This window comes from Hemitrygon akajei, chromosome 5, assembly GCF_048418815.1.
Source record: "Hemitrygon akajei chromosome 5, sHemAka1.3, whole genome shotgun sequence".
Classification (NCBI taxonomy): domain Eukaryota; kingdom Metazoa; phylum Chordata; class Chondrichthyes; order Myliobatiformes; family Dasyatidae; genus Hemitrygon; species Hemitrygon akajei.
The window spans coordinates 636,599-654,670 of NC_133128.1; the positions used below are offsets into that span (position 1 = coordinate 636,599).

An 18,072-nucleotide genomic window follows, 5' to 3' on the forward strand; every position below is an offset into this window, starting at 1 on the left:
ACTCCGAGGATGACACCTCCAGTCCCGAGACGATCCTCCCACCATCCTGCGTGGTGGCCACCCTCACTTGGGAGATCGAAGCTAAAGTAAAGGAAGCCCAGCGGGACAACCCCGACCCTGGAAATGGACCCGGCGATCACCTGTACGTGCCCGTCTCTGTCAGGTCTGAGGTTCTCCAATGGGGGCACACATCCCGGTTTGCTTGCCACCCCAGGAGTGATCAGACCCTGGCTCTCCTGAGAAAGTACTTTTGGTGGGGGACACCCACTCTTATGTTTTGGCTTGTTCCATCTGTGCCCAGGGAAAGGTCTCTCATCAACCACCTGTGGGTCTACTTCATCCTCTACCTGTCCCTGGTCACACATCGCCGTAGACTTCGTCACCGGTCTACCCCCCCTCCCGCGGAAACACCACTGTCCTCACCGTGGTAGACCGATTCTCCAAGGCGGTGCACCTTGTGGCCCTCCCTAAACTCCCTTCCTCTCAAGAAACCGCAGATCTTCTCGTCTGCTACGTCTTCCGCCTCCACGGAATCCCCTCGGACATCGTCTCCAATCGAGGTCCCCAGTTCGTCTCACAGGTATGGAAGGCCTTCTGTCAAGCCTTAGGTGTATCGGTCAGCCTGTCGTCCGGCTTCCACCCCCAGACGAACGGGCAGACGGAACGGGTCAACCAAGACCTGGAGGCGACGTTATGCTGTGTAACGGCAAACAACCCGTCGACCTGGAGCGACCATCTCTCGTGGGTTGAGTACGCCCACAACTCTCTGGTGAGCTCTGCCATTGGGAGGTCTCCGTTCGAGTGCTCCCTTGGGTACCAACCCGCACTGTTCCCCGCTCAAGAAGAAGAGATTGCGGTACCATCGGTTCGGGACCATATTGATCGGTGCCGTAAGGTTTGGGAGGAAACGCACGGCCCTATTTAGATCAACAAATCCAAATAAGAAGACAGCCAACCGACACCGGACTCCGGCGCTGGAGTACCAACCGGGGCAGATGGTGTGGCTTTCCTCCAGGGACATCCCACTCAAAAACGAACAGGAAACTCGCCCCTCGCTTCCTGGGACCATTCAAGGTCGAAAGGGTTTTCAATCCCACAGCGGTCCGCTTAAAGCTGCCAAAGTCCATGCGCATTCACCCAGCTTTTCATGTGTCTCAGTTAAAGCCAGTTTCTGTCAGCCCCTTGTGCCCCCCAGCTGAGACTCCCCCACCTGCCCATCTCATTGACAACCATCTGGCATACACCGTTCGACGACTATTAGATATGCGCCGTCAGGGTAGAGGTCGCCAATACCTGGTGGATTGGGAAGGGTACGGTCCTGAAGAGCATTCCTGGGTCCTTCGTTCCTTCATCTTAGACCCTTCCCTCATCCAGGACTTTCATCGGGACCACCCAGACAGGCTTGGAGGATTGCTGGGAGGCTCCCATTGAGGGTGGGGTATTGTCATGGTCCCTTCTGGCAACTGGCTATCTTCCTCAGGAATTGGGCCTTAACCACCTCATTTAGTTCCCAATCATTCCCCGGTTCCAATGACTACAAGCACCTGCATTCCATCAACCAATGCAGTATAAGAATCCTGTGACCACAACTAGAAGGTGCCAGTTTGTTGGTCGACTCGTGTATGAGTAACCTCATTCCATGGTTCTTAGGATTATCAGTTCTAAGTCTAACCTCGTTCCTGAGTTATCTACTAAAACCAAGACTCCGGGCAAAGACTCCCTTGGAGCCCTTCCCACGCTCGCTACGACGGCAACGCCTCCGGACTCGGCCTCTGCGCCCATGTTCAGCACTTGGGTTCGTTCCACCGCTACGTTTGTGCAACACTTTGGTGACAAGAACAGGAAGGCAGATTACTATCTGAATGGTGTCAAGTTAGGAAAAGGGGAAATACAACAAAATCTAGGTGTCCTTGTTCATCAGTCACTGAAAGTAAGCATGCAGGTACAGCAGGTGGTGAAGAAAGCTAATGGCATGTTGGCCTTCATAACAAGGGGAGTTGAGTATAGGAGCAAAGAGGTCCCTCTGCAGTTGTACTTGGTGAGACCACACCTGGAGTATTGTGTGCAGTTTTGGTCTCCAAATTTGAGGAAGGACATTCTTGCTATTGAGGGAGTGCAGTGTAGGTTCACGAGGTTAATTCCAGGGATGGTGGGACTGTCATATGTTGACTGGGCTTGTATACACTGGAATTTAGAAGGATGAGAGGGGATCTGATTGAAACATATAAGATTATTAAGGGATTGTACATGCTAGAGGCAGGAAATATATTCCCGATGTTGGGGGAGTCCAGAACCAGAGGCCACAGTTTAAGAATAAGGGGTAGGCCATTTAGAATGGAGTTGAGGAAAAGCTTTTTCACCCAGAGAGTTGTGGATCTGTGGAATGCTCTGCCTCAGAAGGCAGTGGAAGCCAATTCTCTGGATGCTTTCAAGAGAGAGTTAGATAGAGCTCTTAAAGATAGTGGAGTCAAGGGATATGGGGAGAAGGCAGGAGCAGAGTACTGATTGTGGATGATCAGCCATGATCACAGTGAATGGTGGTGCTGGCTCGAAGGGCTGAATGGCCTACTCCTGCACCTATTGTCTGTTGTCTATAAAAACTGCTCACAATACTCTGTGAGGCCTCACCAAGTGCTTTTTAAAGCCTCAACATTACATCCTTGCTTTTATGTTCTAGATCTCTAAAATGATTTCTAATATTGCATCTGCCTTCCTCACCACAGGCTCAACCTGCAAATGAACCTTAAGGGAATCCTGGACAAGGATTCTCAAGTCCCTTTGCAGCTTGGACTTTTTTATTTTCTCCCAGTTAGAAAAATATCTACGATTTTACGTCTTCTACCAAAGTGCATGACCATATACTTCCCGACACTGTATTCCAACTGCCACTTCTTTACCATTCCCCTCATCTGCCTAAGTCCTTCTGTAGCCTCTCTGCTTCCTCAAAGCTATGTGCCCTCCACCTATCTTTGAATTCTGTCATCCATATGATCGACAGATAACGTAAAAAGAAGCGGTCCCAACATATACCCCTGTGTAACACCACCAGTCACCGGCAGTGATGTGAAGACAGCACGCCAGTGGCTCTACTTCCTTAGAAGTTTGCGAAGATTTGGCATGACATCTATAACTTTTGACAAACTTCTATAGATGTGTGGTGGAGAGGACATTGACTGGCTGTTATGATTTCTTCTCGCTACTGCCATCAGGAAGGAGGTACAGGAGCCTCAGGACTCACACCACCAGGTTCAGGAACAGTTATTACCCTTTTCACCAGGTTCAGGAACAGTTATTACCCAGTTATTACCCTTCAATCATCATGCTTGAAACTTCACTTGCCTCATCACAGAACTTCCCACAACCTTTGAACTCACTTTCAAGGACTCTTCATCTTAAGTTTTCCATATTTATTGCTCATTTATTATCATTATTTTTCTTTTTGTATTTGTCGAATTTGTTGTCTTTTGCCTGGTTGTCCACCCTGTTGGTGCGGTCTTTCATTGATTCTACTATGGTTACTGTATTTATATACCCACAAGGAAATGAATCTCATGGTTGTATATGATGACATGTATGTACTTTGATAATAAATTTACTTCGAACTATCCCCAATCTGGTCACTCCATTATAGGAAGGATACGAAGGCTGTGGAGCAGGTGCAAAAGAGGGTGCTGCCTGGATTAGAGGAGGGTGCTCCATGGAGATTCTGTACAGGCTGGGGTTGTTTTCTCTGCAGTGGGAAAGGCTGAGGGGAGACCTTTATAAGATTATGACAGGCATAGTAACCTGCCTTTCCCAGGGTTGAAATTTAGAGTCAGGTACAATAGGGAGATTCTTTGATAGTCACTTGGATGGATGAAAAATGAAGGGTTAGATTGATTGTGGGCTGAAGGAGCAATATTGTGCCATAGTGTTCTATGTAAAACTAGAGGGTACTTTGTTCACGGTCATGTCAGGCTTCGAGAGCAGACAGACAGACAGACATACTTTATTGATCCCGAGGGAAATTGGGTTTCGTTACAGTGTAGAAATATAGCAGTATAAAACCATAAATAATTAAATAACAATAGGTAAATTATGCCAAGTGGAAATAAGTCCAGGACCAGCCTATTGGCTCAGGGTGTCTAACACTCCGAGGGAGGAGTTGTAAAGTTTGATGGCCACAGGCAGGAATGACTTCCTATGACACTCAGTGTTGCATCTCGGTGGAATGAGTCTCTGGTTGAATGTACTCCTGTGCCTAACCACTACATTATGGAGTGGATGGGAGACATTGTCCAAGATGGCATGCAACTTGGACAGCATCCTCTTTTCAGACACCACCATCCAGTTCCACCCCCACAAAATCACTGGCCTTACGAATGAGTTTGTTGATTCTGTTGGTGTCTGCTACCCTCAGTCTGCTGCCCCGGCACACAACAGCAAACATGATAGCACTGGCCACCACAGCCTCGTAGAACATCCTCAGCATCATCCAGCAGATGTTAAAGGACCTCAGTCTCCTCAGGAAGTAGAGACAGCTCTGATCCTTCTTGTAGACAGCCTCAGTGTTCTTTGACCAGTCCAGTTTATTGTCAATTCGTATCCCTAGTTATTTGTAATCCTCCACCATGTCCACACTGACCCCTTGGATGGAAACAGGTCACCGGTGCCTTAGCCCTCCTCAGGTCCACCACCAGCTCCTTAGTCTTTTTCACATTAAGCTGCAGATGATTCTGCTCACACCATGTGACAAAGGTTCCCACCGTAGCCCTGTACTCAGCCTCATCTCCCCTGCTGATGCATCCAACTATGGCAGAGTCATCAGAAAACTTCTGAAGATGGCAAGACTCTGTGTTGTAGTTGAAGTCCGAGGTGGAGATGGTGAAGAGAAAGGGAGACAGGACAGTCCCTTGTGGAGCCCCAGTGCTCCTGACCACTCTGTCTGACACACAGTGTTGCAAGCGCACGTACTGTGGTCTGCCAGTCAGGTAATCAATAATCCATGACACCAGGGAAGCATCCACCTGCATCACTGTCAGCTTCTCACCCAGCACAGCAGGGCGGATGGTGTTGAATGCACTGGAGAAGTCAAAAAACATGACCCTCACAGTGCTCGCTGGCTTGTCCAGGTGGGCATAGACACGGTTCAGCAGATAGACAATGGCATCCTCAACTCCTAGTCGGGGCTGGTAGGCGAACTGGAGGGGGTCTAAGTGTGGCCTAACCATAGGCCGGATCTGCTCTAGAACAAGTCTCTCCAGGGTCTTCATGATGTGGGAGGTCAATGCCACCGGTCTGTAGTCATTGGAGCCACTGGGGCGCAGCGTCTTCAGTACAGGGACGAGGCAGGACGTCTTCCACAGCACCGGAACCCTCTGGAGACTCCGGCTCAGGTTGAAGTACTCCACGTAGCTGGGGGGCACAGGCTTTGAGCACCCTGGGCTGACACCATCTGGGCCTGCAGCCTTGCTTGGGTGGAGACGTTTCAGCTGTCTTCTCACCTGTTCAGCTGTGAAGCCCAGTGCAGAATTTTCCCACTGCAAAATTGCTGGGGCTGCTCTCATCAAGTCTAGTTACATGCACATGCAGTTCAACTCTTTGAGTGGTTATGCAGAAAGTGTGTTAATAGCTCATCAGGGGTGATTGATAATTTGTGGCCTAAGGTAGAAGGAGATGAGTTATTAACTTCAAACTTTCTGCATAATCTCTCGGAGTTGACCTGCATGTGCATGTAACAAGAGCTGTAAAACTCATCTTCTACTTTAGGCCACAAACTTATCAATCACCCATCTATGGACACTTTCTGGAGGTCCAAGATCTGTATGCTCCACGACCGTTGGACTAAGTGTGTAAATGTAGGAGGGAAATAAAAACACAAAATGCTGGCAGAACTCAGCAGGCCAGATAGCATCTATGGGAGGAGGTAGTGACGACGTTTCTGGCCAAAACCCTTCATCAGGAGTGAAGTAACATGGGATGGTCGAGGGGGGATAAGAAGTGGGGGGAGGGATGAAGTAGAGAGCTGGGAAGTGATAGGCTGGAGGGAAATGGGCTAGGGGGAAGGTGGAGAATTATGGGAAATAAAAGAGAAAAAAAGGTAGGGCTGGGGGGAGATTATAGTGAGGGGGAAAAAGAGAGAGAAAGAGAACCAGACTAAAATTATAGATAGGGATGGGTAAGGAGGGGGCAGGGGTATCAACGGAGGTCTGTGAGTTGATAATGTTGAAAAATAAATATGCTAGGTTTTCTAAAATTGACTCCTTCTACCTTAGGCAACGAACATATCAATCACCCCTCGTATTTCTGTAGCCACAGTATTCATAAGTCTGCTCCAGTTGAGTTTCAGCTCACTAATGATCTCTTCCTGGAGATGGTCATCGGCTGGCATATTTGTAGTGTGAATATTACTTGCCTATGCTTGGTCTGAGTCTTGCTTTCTGCAGGCATGAAATCTTTTATTTACTAAGGAGTCAAATATGGGATTAAATGTTGTACAATCATTGGTGAATATCCCCACTTCTGACCTCATGCTAGAAGGAAGGTCATTCACAAAGTAACTGATGATAAACAAAAGATGTTCAGACCAGGAGCTGCAATAAATGACCCCCAACAACAGAATCATTTCCTTTTCTGTGAAGTATTACTCTAAGATGTGGGGTATTTTCTCAGTGATTCGTGATGGTTTATTATTGGCACATGTACCTCTTGCATCCTGTATACAGATTAAATCAGTTCATGGTTCATTGAACTGGAATAAGGTAAAACAATAACAATGCGGAATAAAGTGTAAAAGCCTCTGATGAAGTGCAGTGCTGATAGATGATAAAAAGCAAGACAATATTGAGATAGATTGGGCGGCCAGGAGTCCACTTTGTCGTACAAGAGGTCCGTTTAATAGTCTGATAACAGTGAGACGGGAGCTGTTGTTAAGCCTGGTACTACGTGCTTTCAGGCTTTTGTTTCTTCTGCCCAGTGGAAGATGGGAGAAGAAAGAACATCCAGGGGTTCTGGCTATTTTAATGAGGCAGTGAGAAGTATAGAGAGATAACCAATGATTTTGTCGTTCTAAGGCTGCTTGATGCCAAACTGTCAAACGTTGCCTTGGAGTCACCTCCTCAAAAAACTCAGCCAGGCTTATGAGGCATTACTGCTCCTCACAAAGATCTTGGTCAAGGGAACAGCAATCTTATCTCTTGCCTTTCTGAATAACCTGGGTTACATCCCAACAGGCCCTCAGGACTTATTAATCTTAATATTCTTCAAGGTCCCAACCAAACCTCTTTAATTCAAAGTATCTTTGTGTATTAGCATGTTCCACATCGTTCTTGTTACCCTGCACGTCCTTCGTAAATGTTGACACAAAGTACTGATTTAAGCACTTGTCCATATCCTCTGCTTCCAAGCATATGTTTTTTCCTTTTCCCTTTAGTCCTATCCACTTGCTCTCAATGTATGGAATACCTTGGGATTCTCTTTAATTCTACTTGCCACAGAGTTTATATGACCCCTCTTGGCTCTCCTAATTTCATTCTTGAGTTCTTTTCTACCTTCTTTACAATGTCAAGGGCTCTTTTTGATTTTTGCTTCCTAACCATACCTTTGCTTCATTTTCCTTAACTAAATTCACCAACTCTTTTGTAATTCAAGGTTCCCTTACCTTGCCATCTTTCTCTTTCCTTTCTACTATACATACCTATCTTGTATTCTGTTCAGGAATGCATTCCTGAACATGTCTTTTTCCAGTATGTGTGAACTATCTTGAACTTTCCACATAAAGGATGTCCTTTCAATGAACATTCATCATTATTTCTGGTCAATTGGACTAAGAACATAATATTAATTGTCTCAAAAGTCTCCATCCTTAATTGTTTATCTGCTCATGTTTTAGGGTCACTGACTTCCTCTTCATGATGCAAATGTGGAAACAGCTTTACTTGAAACCATGATGGCAACACAGCCGATCCCTCTTGATTCCTATCAGGACGAACAGTCGGTAAGATTGTTTTGCAATTATTATTGAGCTCATGAGACAATATTAACTGACTGCACACAGGAATAATTTGAAAAGGCATCATAGAAATTGACCACACAGCAGGTGGTCTTTCATCCCATTGAGTTTCTGACAGCCAAAAGTGGAGCTCTGTATGCCACATACAGTGGTGCTAGAAAGTTTGTGAACACTGTAGAGTTTTCTCTATTTCTGCATAAATATGGCCTAAAATGTGATCAGATCTTCACATAAGTCCTAAAACTAAAGAGAAACAAGTTAAATAAATAACATAAAAAGCATTATACTTATTAATTTATTTATTGAGAGAAATGATCCATTATTACACGTTTTTGTTGGAAAAAGTATGTGAACCTCTAGGGTAATGCCTTCTACAAAAACTATTTGGAGTCAGGTGTTCCACTGAATGAGATGAGATTGGAGGTGTGGGTTGTCGAGGAACCTGCCCTATAAAAAAGGCAAAGTCAGGTTTCTGACAGAGCCTGCTTTTCTCAAGAAAAATCTGTTTATGTGCACCATGCCTCGATCAAAACAACTTTCAGAGGACCTTAGAAGAAGAATTGTAGACATGCACAAAGCTGGAAAAGACTACAAAAGCTTTTCTAAAGTGTTAATCAGTCCACGGTAAGAGAAATTGTTTACAACTGGAGGAAACTCCGTACTGTTCCTACTCTCCCTGGGAGTGGGCATCGTGTATAGATCATAACATGAAATGCTGAAGGAGATGAAAAAGAATGCAAGGGTATCAGCAAAAGACTTGCAGAAATCTTTAGAACTTGCTAAAGTCTCTGTTTACATGTCCACTATAGGGAAAACACTGAACAAGCACCACAGAGGAAACTACTGCTCACTAAAAAAAACATTGCTGCACATCTAAAGTTTGCAAAAGACCATCTGGGTGTACTGCGATGCTTTGGGATAGTGTTATGTGGACAGATGATACAAAAGTTGAACTTTTTGGCAGGTATGCACATTGCTATGCTTGGTGGAAAAAGGGCAATACACACCAACACCAAAACCTCATTCCAACTGTGAAGCATAGTGGAAGGAGTATCATGGTTTGGAGCTGCTTTTCTGCCTCAGGGCCTGGACAACTTGCAATTACTGAGGGAGCAATGAATTCAAAATTGTATCAAGACATTTTACAGGAGAATGTCAGTATAGCAGTCCCTCACCTGAAGGTTAATAGAAGTTGGATATTGCAACAAGACAATGAGCTGAAAGACAAAGTAAATAATATTGGTACCAATCACATAGGTAGGAAAAGAGAGAAGGTCCTGAAACAGACTACAGGGAGTTAGGAAAGAAACTGAGAAGCAGGACCACAAGGGTAGTAATCTCAGGATTACTGCCTGTGTCACGTGACAGTGAGTATAGGAATAGAGTGAGGTGAGGGATAAATGCATGGCTGAGGGATTGGGGCAGGGGGCAGGGATTCAGATTTCTGGATTATTGGGACCTCTTCTGGGGCAGGTGTGACCTGTACAATAAGGATGGGTTGCACTTGAATCCAAGGGGGACCAATGTCCTGGCAGGGAGGTTTGCTAAGGCTATTGTGAGAGTTTAAACTAGAGTTGCTGTGGGGTGGGACCCGAACTGAAGAGATGGAGGAAGGGGTGGATGGCTCGCAAATAGAGATAGATAGATAGATAGATACTTTATTCATCCCCATGGGGAAATTCAACTTTTTTCCAATGTCCCATACACTTGTTGTAGCAAAACTAATTACATACAATACTTAACTCAGTAAAAAAATATGATATGCATCTAAATCACTATCTCAAAAAGCATTAATAATAGCTTTTAAAAAGTTCTTAAGTCCTGGCGGTAGAATTGTAAAGCCTAATGGCATTGGGGAGTATTGACCTCTTCATCCTGTCTGAGGAGCATTGCATCGATAGTAACCTGTCGCTGAAACTGCTTCTCTGTCTCTGGATGGTGCTTTGTAGAGGATGTTCAGAGTTATCCATAATTGACCGTAGCCTACTCAGCGCCCTTCGCTCAGCTACCGATGTTACACTCTCCAGTACTTTGCCCACGACAGAGCCCGCCTTCCTTACCAGCTTATTAAGACGTGAGGCGTCCCTCTTCTTAATGCTTCCTCCCCAACACGCCACCACAAAGAAGAGGGCGCTCTCCACAACTGACCTATAGAACATCTTCAGCATCTCACTACAGACATTGAATGACGCCAACCGTCTTAGGAAGTACAGTCGACTCTGTGCCTTCCTGCACAAGGCATCTGTGTTGGCAGTCCAGTCTAGCTTCTCGTCTAACTGTACTCCCAGATACTTGTAGGTCTTAACCTGCTCCACACATTCTCCATTAATGATCACTGGCTCCATATGAGGCCTAGATCTCCTAAAGTCCACCACCATCTCCTTGGTCTTGGTGATATTGAGACGCAGGTAGTTTGAGTTGCACCATATCACAAAGTCCTGTATCAGTTTCCTATACTCCTCCTCCTGTCCATTCCTGACACACCCCACTATGGCCGTGTCATCAGCGAACTTCTGCACATGGCAGGACTCCGAGTTATATTGGAAGTCTGATGTAACCGCACATACTGAGGTCTATCTGTCAAGTAGTCCACTATCCAATCCACCATGTGAGAGTCTACTCCCATCTCCGTTAGTTTGTGCCTTAAGATCTTGGGCTGGATGGTGTTAAAGGCACTAGAGAAGTCAAGGAATGTAATCCTCACAGCACAACTGACCCCATCTAGGTGAGAGAGTGATTTGTGCAGCAAATACGTGATAGCATCCTCCACTCCCACCTTCTCCTTATACGCAAACTGAAGAGGATCCTGGGCGTGCCTGGTTTGTGGCCTCAGATTCTGTATTATCAGCCGCTCCATGGTCTTCATCACGTGCGACGTCAAGGCAACAGGTCTGAAGTCATTCAACTCCTTTGGTTGTGGTTTCTTCGGTACCGGGACAATACAGGATGTTTTCCACTGTCTGGGTACTCTTCTCTGCTCCAGGCTCATGTTGAAGATGCGCTGTAGTGGTTCTCCCAGCTCAGTCGCACAGGCCCTCAGTAATCGTGGGGAAACTCCATCCGGTCCAGCCGCCTTGCTGGTACAGATCTTCCTCAGTTGACCTTCCACCTGTGCAGCCGTAATCCTGGGCGTGGGCAAGGTCTCCTGTGAGTGGCTATTTTCCTGTGAGGGAAGTAAGCCTGGTGTGGATTTCTGCGGTGAGGATGAGATTGAGCTGTCGAACCTGTTGAAGAAGTTGTTCAGCTGGTTCGCTTTCTCCACATCTCCACTTATGTTCGCCCCCCGCTTTGCACCGCATCCGGTGATGATCTTCATCCCATCCCACGCCTCCTTCATGCTTTTTTTCTGCAGCTTGTAGGCAATGTGAGAGGGATGATTGGCAGGGGATGGAGAAAGGATGCGCTCAGAGTGATAGTTTGAGATGTGTCTATTTTAATGCAAGGAGTATCATGAACAAAGCAGATGAGTTTAGAGCGTGGATTGGTGCTTGGAGCTATGATGTTGTGGCCATTACAGAGACTTGGATGGCTCAAAGGCAGAAATGGCTACTTAGAGTGCCAGGCTTTAGATGTTTCAGAAAGGACAGAGAGGGAGGGAGGCAAAAGAGGTGGGGGTGTGGCACTGCTGACCAAAGATAGTGACACGTCTGCAGGAAAGGAGGAAGTCATGGAGGGATTGTCTACTGAGTCTGTCAGTAGAAGCTAGAAACAGGAAGGGGTCAACAACTTTAATGGGTGTTTTTTTTATAGACCACCCAATCGTAACAGGGTGCAATAATAACTGGGTTGTCATGATGGGAGATTTTAATTTCCCCAAAATTCAACCAACGCAATCAGACGCATGCGCGAATTCAACCAACCATGAATCACAAAAACCCAGAAGTGCTCTTCCAGCACTTGTTCAAGCATGTACAGACTTTTATTTTCGTCATTATTCCCTAAACAATGCAGTATAACAACTGTTTTACATAGTATTTACATTGTATTAGGTATTATAAATAATCTAAAGATGATTTAAAGTATACGGGAGGATGTGCGTGGGTTATTGTGGATCAGGATCGAAAAAAATCGGAAGTTCTCTTACTAAGTAAGTCAGAACAGGTACATTCGGTTTTATTTAGCGTCAGTTAGTCAAACGTTTGTCTTAGTATATAGTATACATTTTACCTTTCTATGCATATAAAACACATAAGAACGTATGTTTCAGCACCAGGCTCAGGAACAGAAGTTCCCAAGTTCGATCTAGTGACAGATTGCTCCCGAGTGCGCTCTCCACCATGCCTGGTTGATGTGGAGGATCAAAAACCCAAAACCCAATAATTAAAACCACTGCGTTGCTTAGTAATAATTGTAGCTTTCATCTGGGCAGAGTCTTTCTCACTTTATCCTTTAAAATTGTTCCAATCATTGACCGACGTAGCCTAATGCTTTTCCAATGACCGATGGCGTTTCACCTCTTTCCGATCGCTTTATTATTTCCACTTTATTTTCAACGCGATTGTGATTATTTTCGTGAACAAAAACACTGCGGATTTAGATCTTTGCTGCCTGGTCCTAATGTCCACCGCACTGAGACAGGTTAAATAAGGTCTGGAGTTCCACTGGGTCCTAAGGTCCACCGCATTGAGACAGGTTGAATAAGGGACTTGAGCATCTGTGAATTTTGGTATCCGCGAGGGGTCCTGGAACCGATCTCTCGCAGATAAGGAGGGCCGACTGTATAGACATTATGAAAGAGGATGTGCTGGTGCTTTTGGAAAGCATCAAGTTGGACAAGTCACCAAGACTGGACGAGACATACCCCAGGCTACTGTGGGAGGCGAGGGAGGAGATTGCTGAGCATCTGCCAAAGATCTTTGCATCATCAATGGGGACGGGAGAGGTTCCGGTGGATTGGATCGTTGTAGATGTTGTTCCCTTAGTCAAGAAAGGGAGTAGAGATACTCTGGGAAATTACAGACCAGTGAGTCATACTTCAGTGCTTGGTGAGTTGATGGAGAAGATCCTGAAAGGCAGGATTTATGAACATTTGGAGAGGCATAATATGATTGGGAATAGTCAGCATGGCTTTGTCAAGGGCAGGTCATGCCTTACAAACCTGATTGAATTTTTTGAGGATGTGAATAAACTCATTGATGAAGGAAGAGTAGTAGATGTAGTATATATGGATTTCAGCAAGGCATTTGATAAGGTACCCTATGCAAGGATTATCGAGAAAGTAAGGAGGCAAGGGATCCAAGGGGACATTGCTTTGTGTATCCAGAACTGGCTTGCCCACAGAAGGGAAAGAGTGGCTGTAGACGGGTCATATTCTGCATGGAGGTTGGTCACCAGTGGTGTTCCTCAGGGATCTGTTCTGGGACTCTTACTCTTCATGATTTTTATAAATGACCTAGATGAGGATGTAGAGGGATGGGTTATTAAGTTTGGAGTTACAAAGGTTGGAGGTGTTGTGGATAGTGTGGAGGGCTGTCAGAGGTTACAGCAGGACATTGATAGGATGCAAAACTGGGCTAAGAAGTGGTAGATGGAGTTCAACCCAGATAAGTGCAAAGTGGTTCATTTTTGTAGGTCAAATATGATGGCAGAATATAGTATTAATGGTAAGACTCTTGGCAGTGTGGAGGATCAGAGGGATCTTGGGGTGCGAGTCCATAGGACGCTCAGAGCAGCTGCATAGGTTGACTTTGTGGTTAAGAAGGCATATGGTGTATTGGCCCTCTTCAACCGTGGGATTGAGTTCAAGAGCCAAGAGGTAATGTTACAGCAATATTGGACCCTGGTCAGACCCCACTTGGAGTACTCTGCTCAGTTCTGGTCACCTTACTATGGGATGTGGAAACTATAGAAGGGTGCAGGGGAGATTTACAAAGATGTTGTCTGGTTTGGGGAGCATGCCTTATGAAAATAGGTTGAGTGAACTTGGCCTTTTCTCCTTGGAGTGACGGAGGATGAGGTGACCTGATAGAGGTGTATAAGATGATGAGAGGCATTGATCGTGTGGATAGTCAGAGGCTTTTTCCCAGGGCCGAAATGGCTAATACGAATGGGCATAGTTTTAAGGTGCTTGGAAGTGGGTACAGAGGAGATGTCAGGGGTAAGTTTTTTACGCAGAGAGTGGTGATTGCATGGAATGGGCTGGCAGTGACAGTGGTGGAAGCGGATACAAGAAAGGCCTTTTAAGAGACTCCTGGACAGGTATACAAGGGGTGATTGATAAGTTCGTGGTTTAAGGTAGAAGGAGTCAATTTTAGAAAACCTAGCACATTTATTTTTCAACATAGTCCCCTCCTGCATTTGCACACTTAGTCCAGCAGTTGTGGAGCATGGTCAAAGCAAATGTTGACTGTCCCTAGTCAAACTAATTTTGCAGAGGATGGGAACTGGAGTGATAGTTCTGATGATGAGGTAGTTGGTTTACAGACGAAGACAGTGTGTAGTGAGGCTTCTACAAGGAGATGCTGATGACAGGGCAAAAATGGAGTTGCAATGTAAAGATGGACAAAATTGAAAAGGATGAATACAAGACTGAAGGTGTTCCATTTGAATGCACGCATTATATGGAATAAGATCGATGAACTTGTAGCACCGTTAGAAATTGGCATGTTTGATGTGGGCATCATTGACTCCTGGCTGAAAGAAGATTGTAGCTGGGAGCTTAACGTTGAAGGATACACATTGTATCGAAAGGGCAGGCAGGGAGGCAGAGGGGCTGGTGTTGCACTGTTGGTAAAAAATGAAACCGTCATTAGAAAGAGGTAACATCGGGTCAGAAGGTGGTGAATCAATTGGGTAGAACTAAGGAATTGCAAAGCTAAAAAGAACCTGATGGAAGTTATATACAGATTCCCAAGCAGAGGTAAGGATGTAGTCTACAAATTACAGCGGAAAAAATAAAATGCATGCCAAATCAGCACTGTTACAATATCCATGGGGTATTTTAATATGCAAATAAATTGGGAAAATCAGGTTGTTGCTTGATTCCATGAGAGTGAATTTCTAGGATGCCTACGAGACAGCTTTTTAGAGCAGCTTGTGGTCGAGCCACTAGGGGACCAGCTATTCCAGCCTGCGTGTTATGTGATGACCCAGATTTGATTACAGAGCTTAAAGTAAAAGAATCCTTGGGGAAGTGGTCATAACATGCTCAAATTCATCCTGAAATTTGAGAAAGAGAAGCTAAAGTCAGATGTATCAGTATTACAGTGGAGTAAAAGGAATTACAGAAGCATGAGAGAGGAGTTTGCCAAATTTGATTAGAAAACAACACTGGCAGGAATGACGGCAGAGCAGCAATGGCTGAAATTTCTGGAAGCAATTCGGAGAGCACAGGATATATACATCCCAAAGAGGAAGACCATAAGATACAGGAGCAGAATTAGGGCATTTGGCCCATCGAGTCTGCTCCACTATGCAATCATGGCTGCTCCTTTTTTCCTCTCCTTAGTCCCACTCCCCAGCATTCTCCCCGTAATCTTTAATGCCATGTCCAATCAAGAACCTTTCAAGCTCTGCCTTAAATATATACCCAAAGACCTGGCCTTCACAGCTGCCTGTGGTAATAAATTCCACAAATTCACCACCCTCTGGCTAAGGAAATATCTCAATATCTCTGTTTTAAATGGATGCCCCTCTATCCTGAGGCTGTGCCCTCTTGTCCAAGTCCCCCACCATAGGAAATATCCTTTCCACATCTACTCAGTCTAAGCCTTTCAACATTCAAAAGGTTTCAGTGAGATCCCCCCCTCGTCCTAAATTCCAGCAGATACAGACACAGAACCATCAAACGTTCGTCATATGGTAACTTTTTCATTCTCCTCTGAACTCTCTTCAATGCCAGCACATATTTTCTTAAATGACTGTTCACAATACTCAAGGTAAAGCCTCACCAATGCCTTATAAAGCTTCAGCATCACATCCCTTCTCTTGAAATGAATGCTAACATTGCATTTGCTTCTTCACCACTGACTACCTGCAAGTTAACCTTCAGGGTGTTCTGTACAAGGACTCCCAAGTGCCTTTGCATTTCAGATTTTTGGATTTTCTCCCCATTTAGAAAATAGTCTGCACATTTATTTCTACTACCAAAGTACATGACCATGCATTTTCCAACATTGTATTTCATTTGCCACTCTCTTGTCCATTCTCCTAATCTGTCTAAGTCCTTCTGCAGCCTAACTGTTTCCTCAACACTACCTTACCCTCCACCAATCTTGTACTACCTGCAAACTTGGCAACAAGGCTATCTATTCCATCATCTAAATCATTGATACACAGCATAAAAAGCAGCAGACCCAACACCAAATCCTGCAGAACACCACTAGTCACTGGCAGCCAACCAGAAAAGGATCTTTTTACTCCCACTTGTTGTCTCCTTCCAATCAGCCAATGCTTTAACCGCGCCAGTAACTTCTCTGTAATACCACGGGCTCTTAACTTAGTAAGCAGCCTTATGTGTGGCACCCTGTCAATAACCTTCTAAAAGTCCAAATATACAACATCCACTGCATCCCCTTTATCTATCCTACTTGTAGTCTCCTCAAAGAATTTCAACAGGTTCATTTGTCAGGCAGGATTTTCCATGAGGGAAACCATGCTGACTTTGTCCTGTCTTGTCCTGAGTCACCAAGTACTCCATCACCTCATCCTTACGTATTGACTCTAATATCTCCCCAACCACTAAAGTTAGGCTAACTGGTCTGTAATTTCCTTTCTGCTCCCTTACTCTTTTCTTAAAGAGTGGAGTGACATTTGAAATTTTCTAGTCCTCTGGCACTATTCCAGACTCCAATGTTTTTTGACAGATCATTACTAATGCCTCCACAATCTCTACCACTACCTTCTTCAGAACCCTTGGGTGTAGTTCATCTGAGCTGGGTCACTTATGTACCCTTGGGTCTTTCAGCTTTTGGAGCATCTTCTCTCTTGTAATAGTAACTGCAGTCACTTCTCTTCCCTCACACCCTTCAGCATCTGGCACACTGTTAGTGTCTTCTACAGTGAAGACTGATGCAAAATACACATTTAGTTCATCTGTCATTTCCCTGTCTGCCGTTATTATTTTTCTGGCCTAATTTTCAAGTGGTCCTATATCTACTGTTATCTCTCTTTTATTTTTTTATATACTTGAGAAAGTTCTTATTATCCAATTTTATATTGTTTGCTAGCTTGCTTTCATATTTCATCTTTTCCCTCCTAATGATTCTTTTAGTTGATCCCTGTAGGTTTTTAAATCTTCCTAATCCTAAATCACCCACTCATTTTTGCTTTGTTGTACGCCCTCTCTTTTGTTTTTACATTAACTTTGACTTCCCTAGACAGCCACGGTTGTACTATTTTGCCATTTGAATATTTGGATGTGTGCTTAGCCTACTGCTCTACTCTCTCTATACTCACGATTGTGTGGCTAGGCATAGCTCAATTATCATCCACAAATTTGCTGATGATACAACCATTGTTCAGAATGAGATGAGAGGCCGTATAGGAGCGAGATATGCCAACTAGTGTAATGGTGTTGCAGCAACAATCTTCCACTCAACATCAGTAAGATGAAAGAACTGATTGTGAACTTCAGGAAGGGTAAGACAAAGAAACATATACCAACTCTCATAGAAGGATCAGAAGTGGAGAGAGTGAGCAGTTTCAAGTTCCTGGGTGTCAAGATCTCTGAGGATCTAACCTGGTCCCAACATATTGATGCAATTATAAAGAAGGCAAGACAGCAACTACATTAGGATTTTGAAGAGATTTGGTATGTCAACAAATACACTGAAAAACATCAAAAACTTCTATACATGTACCGTGGAGAGCATTATGACAGGCTGCATCACTGTCTGGTCTGGTGGGGGGGTGGGTTGTGGCTACTGCACAGGACTAAAAGTAGCTGCTAAATTTAGTCTACTCCATCTTGGGTACTAGCCTACAAAGTACCCAAGACATCTTCAAGGAGCAGTGTCTCAGAAAGGCAGAGTCCATTATTAAGGGCCTCCAGCACCCAGGGCATGCCATTTTCTCACTGTTACCATCAGGTAGGAGGTACAGAAGCCTGAAGGCACACACTCAGTGATTCAGGAACAGCTTCT

At 44.9% G+C, this 18,072-nt stretch overlaps 1 protein-coding gene across 4 annotated transcripts in view; it reads left to right on the top strand.

Annotated features, from left to right (window-relative positions):
• pknox1.1 (pbx/knotted 1 homeobox 1.1) overlaps nt 1-18,072 on the top strand; it is a 228,454-nt gene that overhangs the window by 26,805 nt on the left and 183,577 nt on the right. For all 4 annotated transcript variants that reach the window (XM_073044731.1, XM_073044728.1, XM_073044729.1 and 1 more), the window contains one exon: nt 7,871-7,975. In XM_073044731.1, coding sequence (XP_072900832.1) covers nt 7,925-7,975 — 51 coding nt within the window. In that variant the 5' untranslated portion in view covers nt 7,871-7,924. Of the gene's footprint in view, nt 1-7,870; nt 7,976-18,072 lie in introns of those variants that run through there.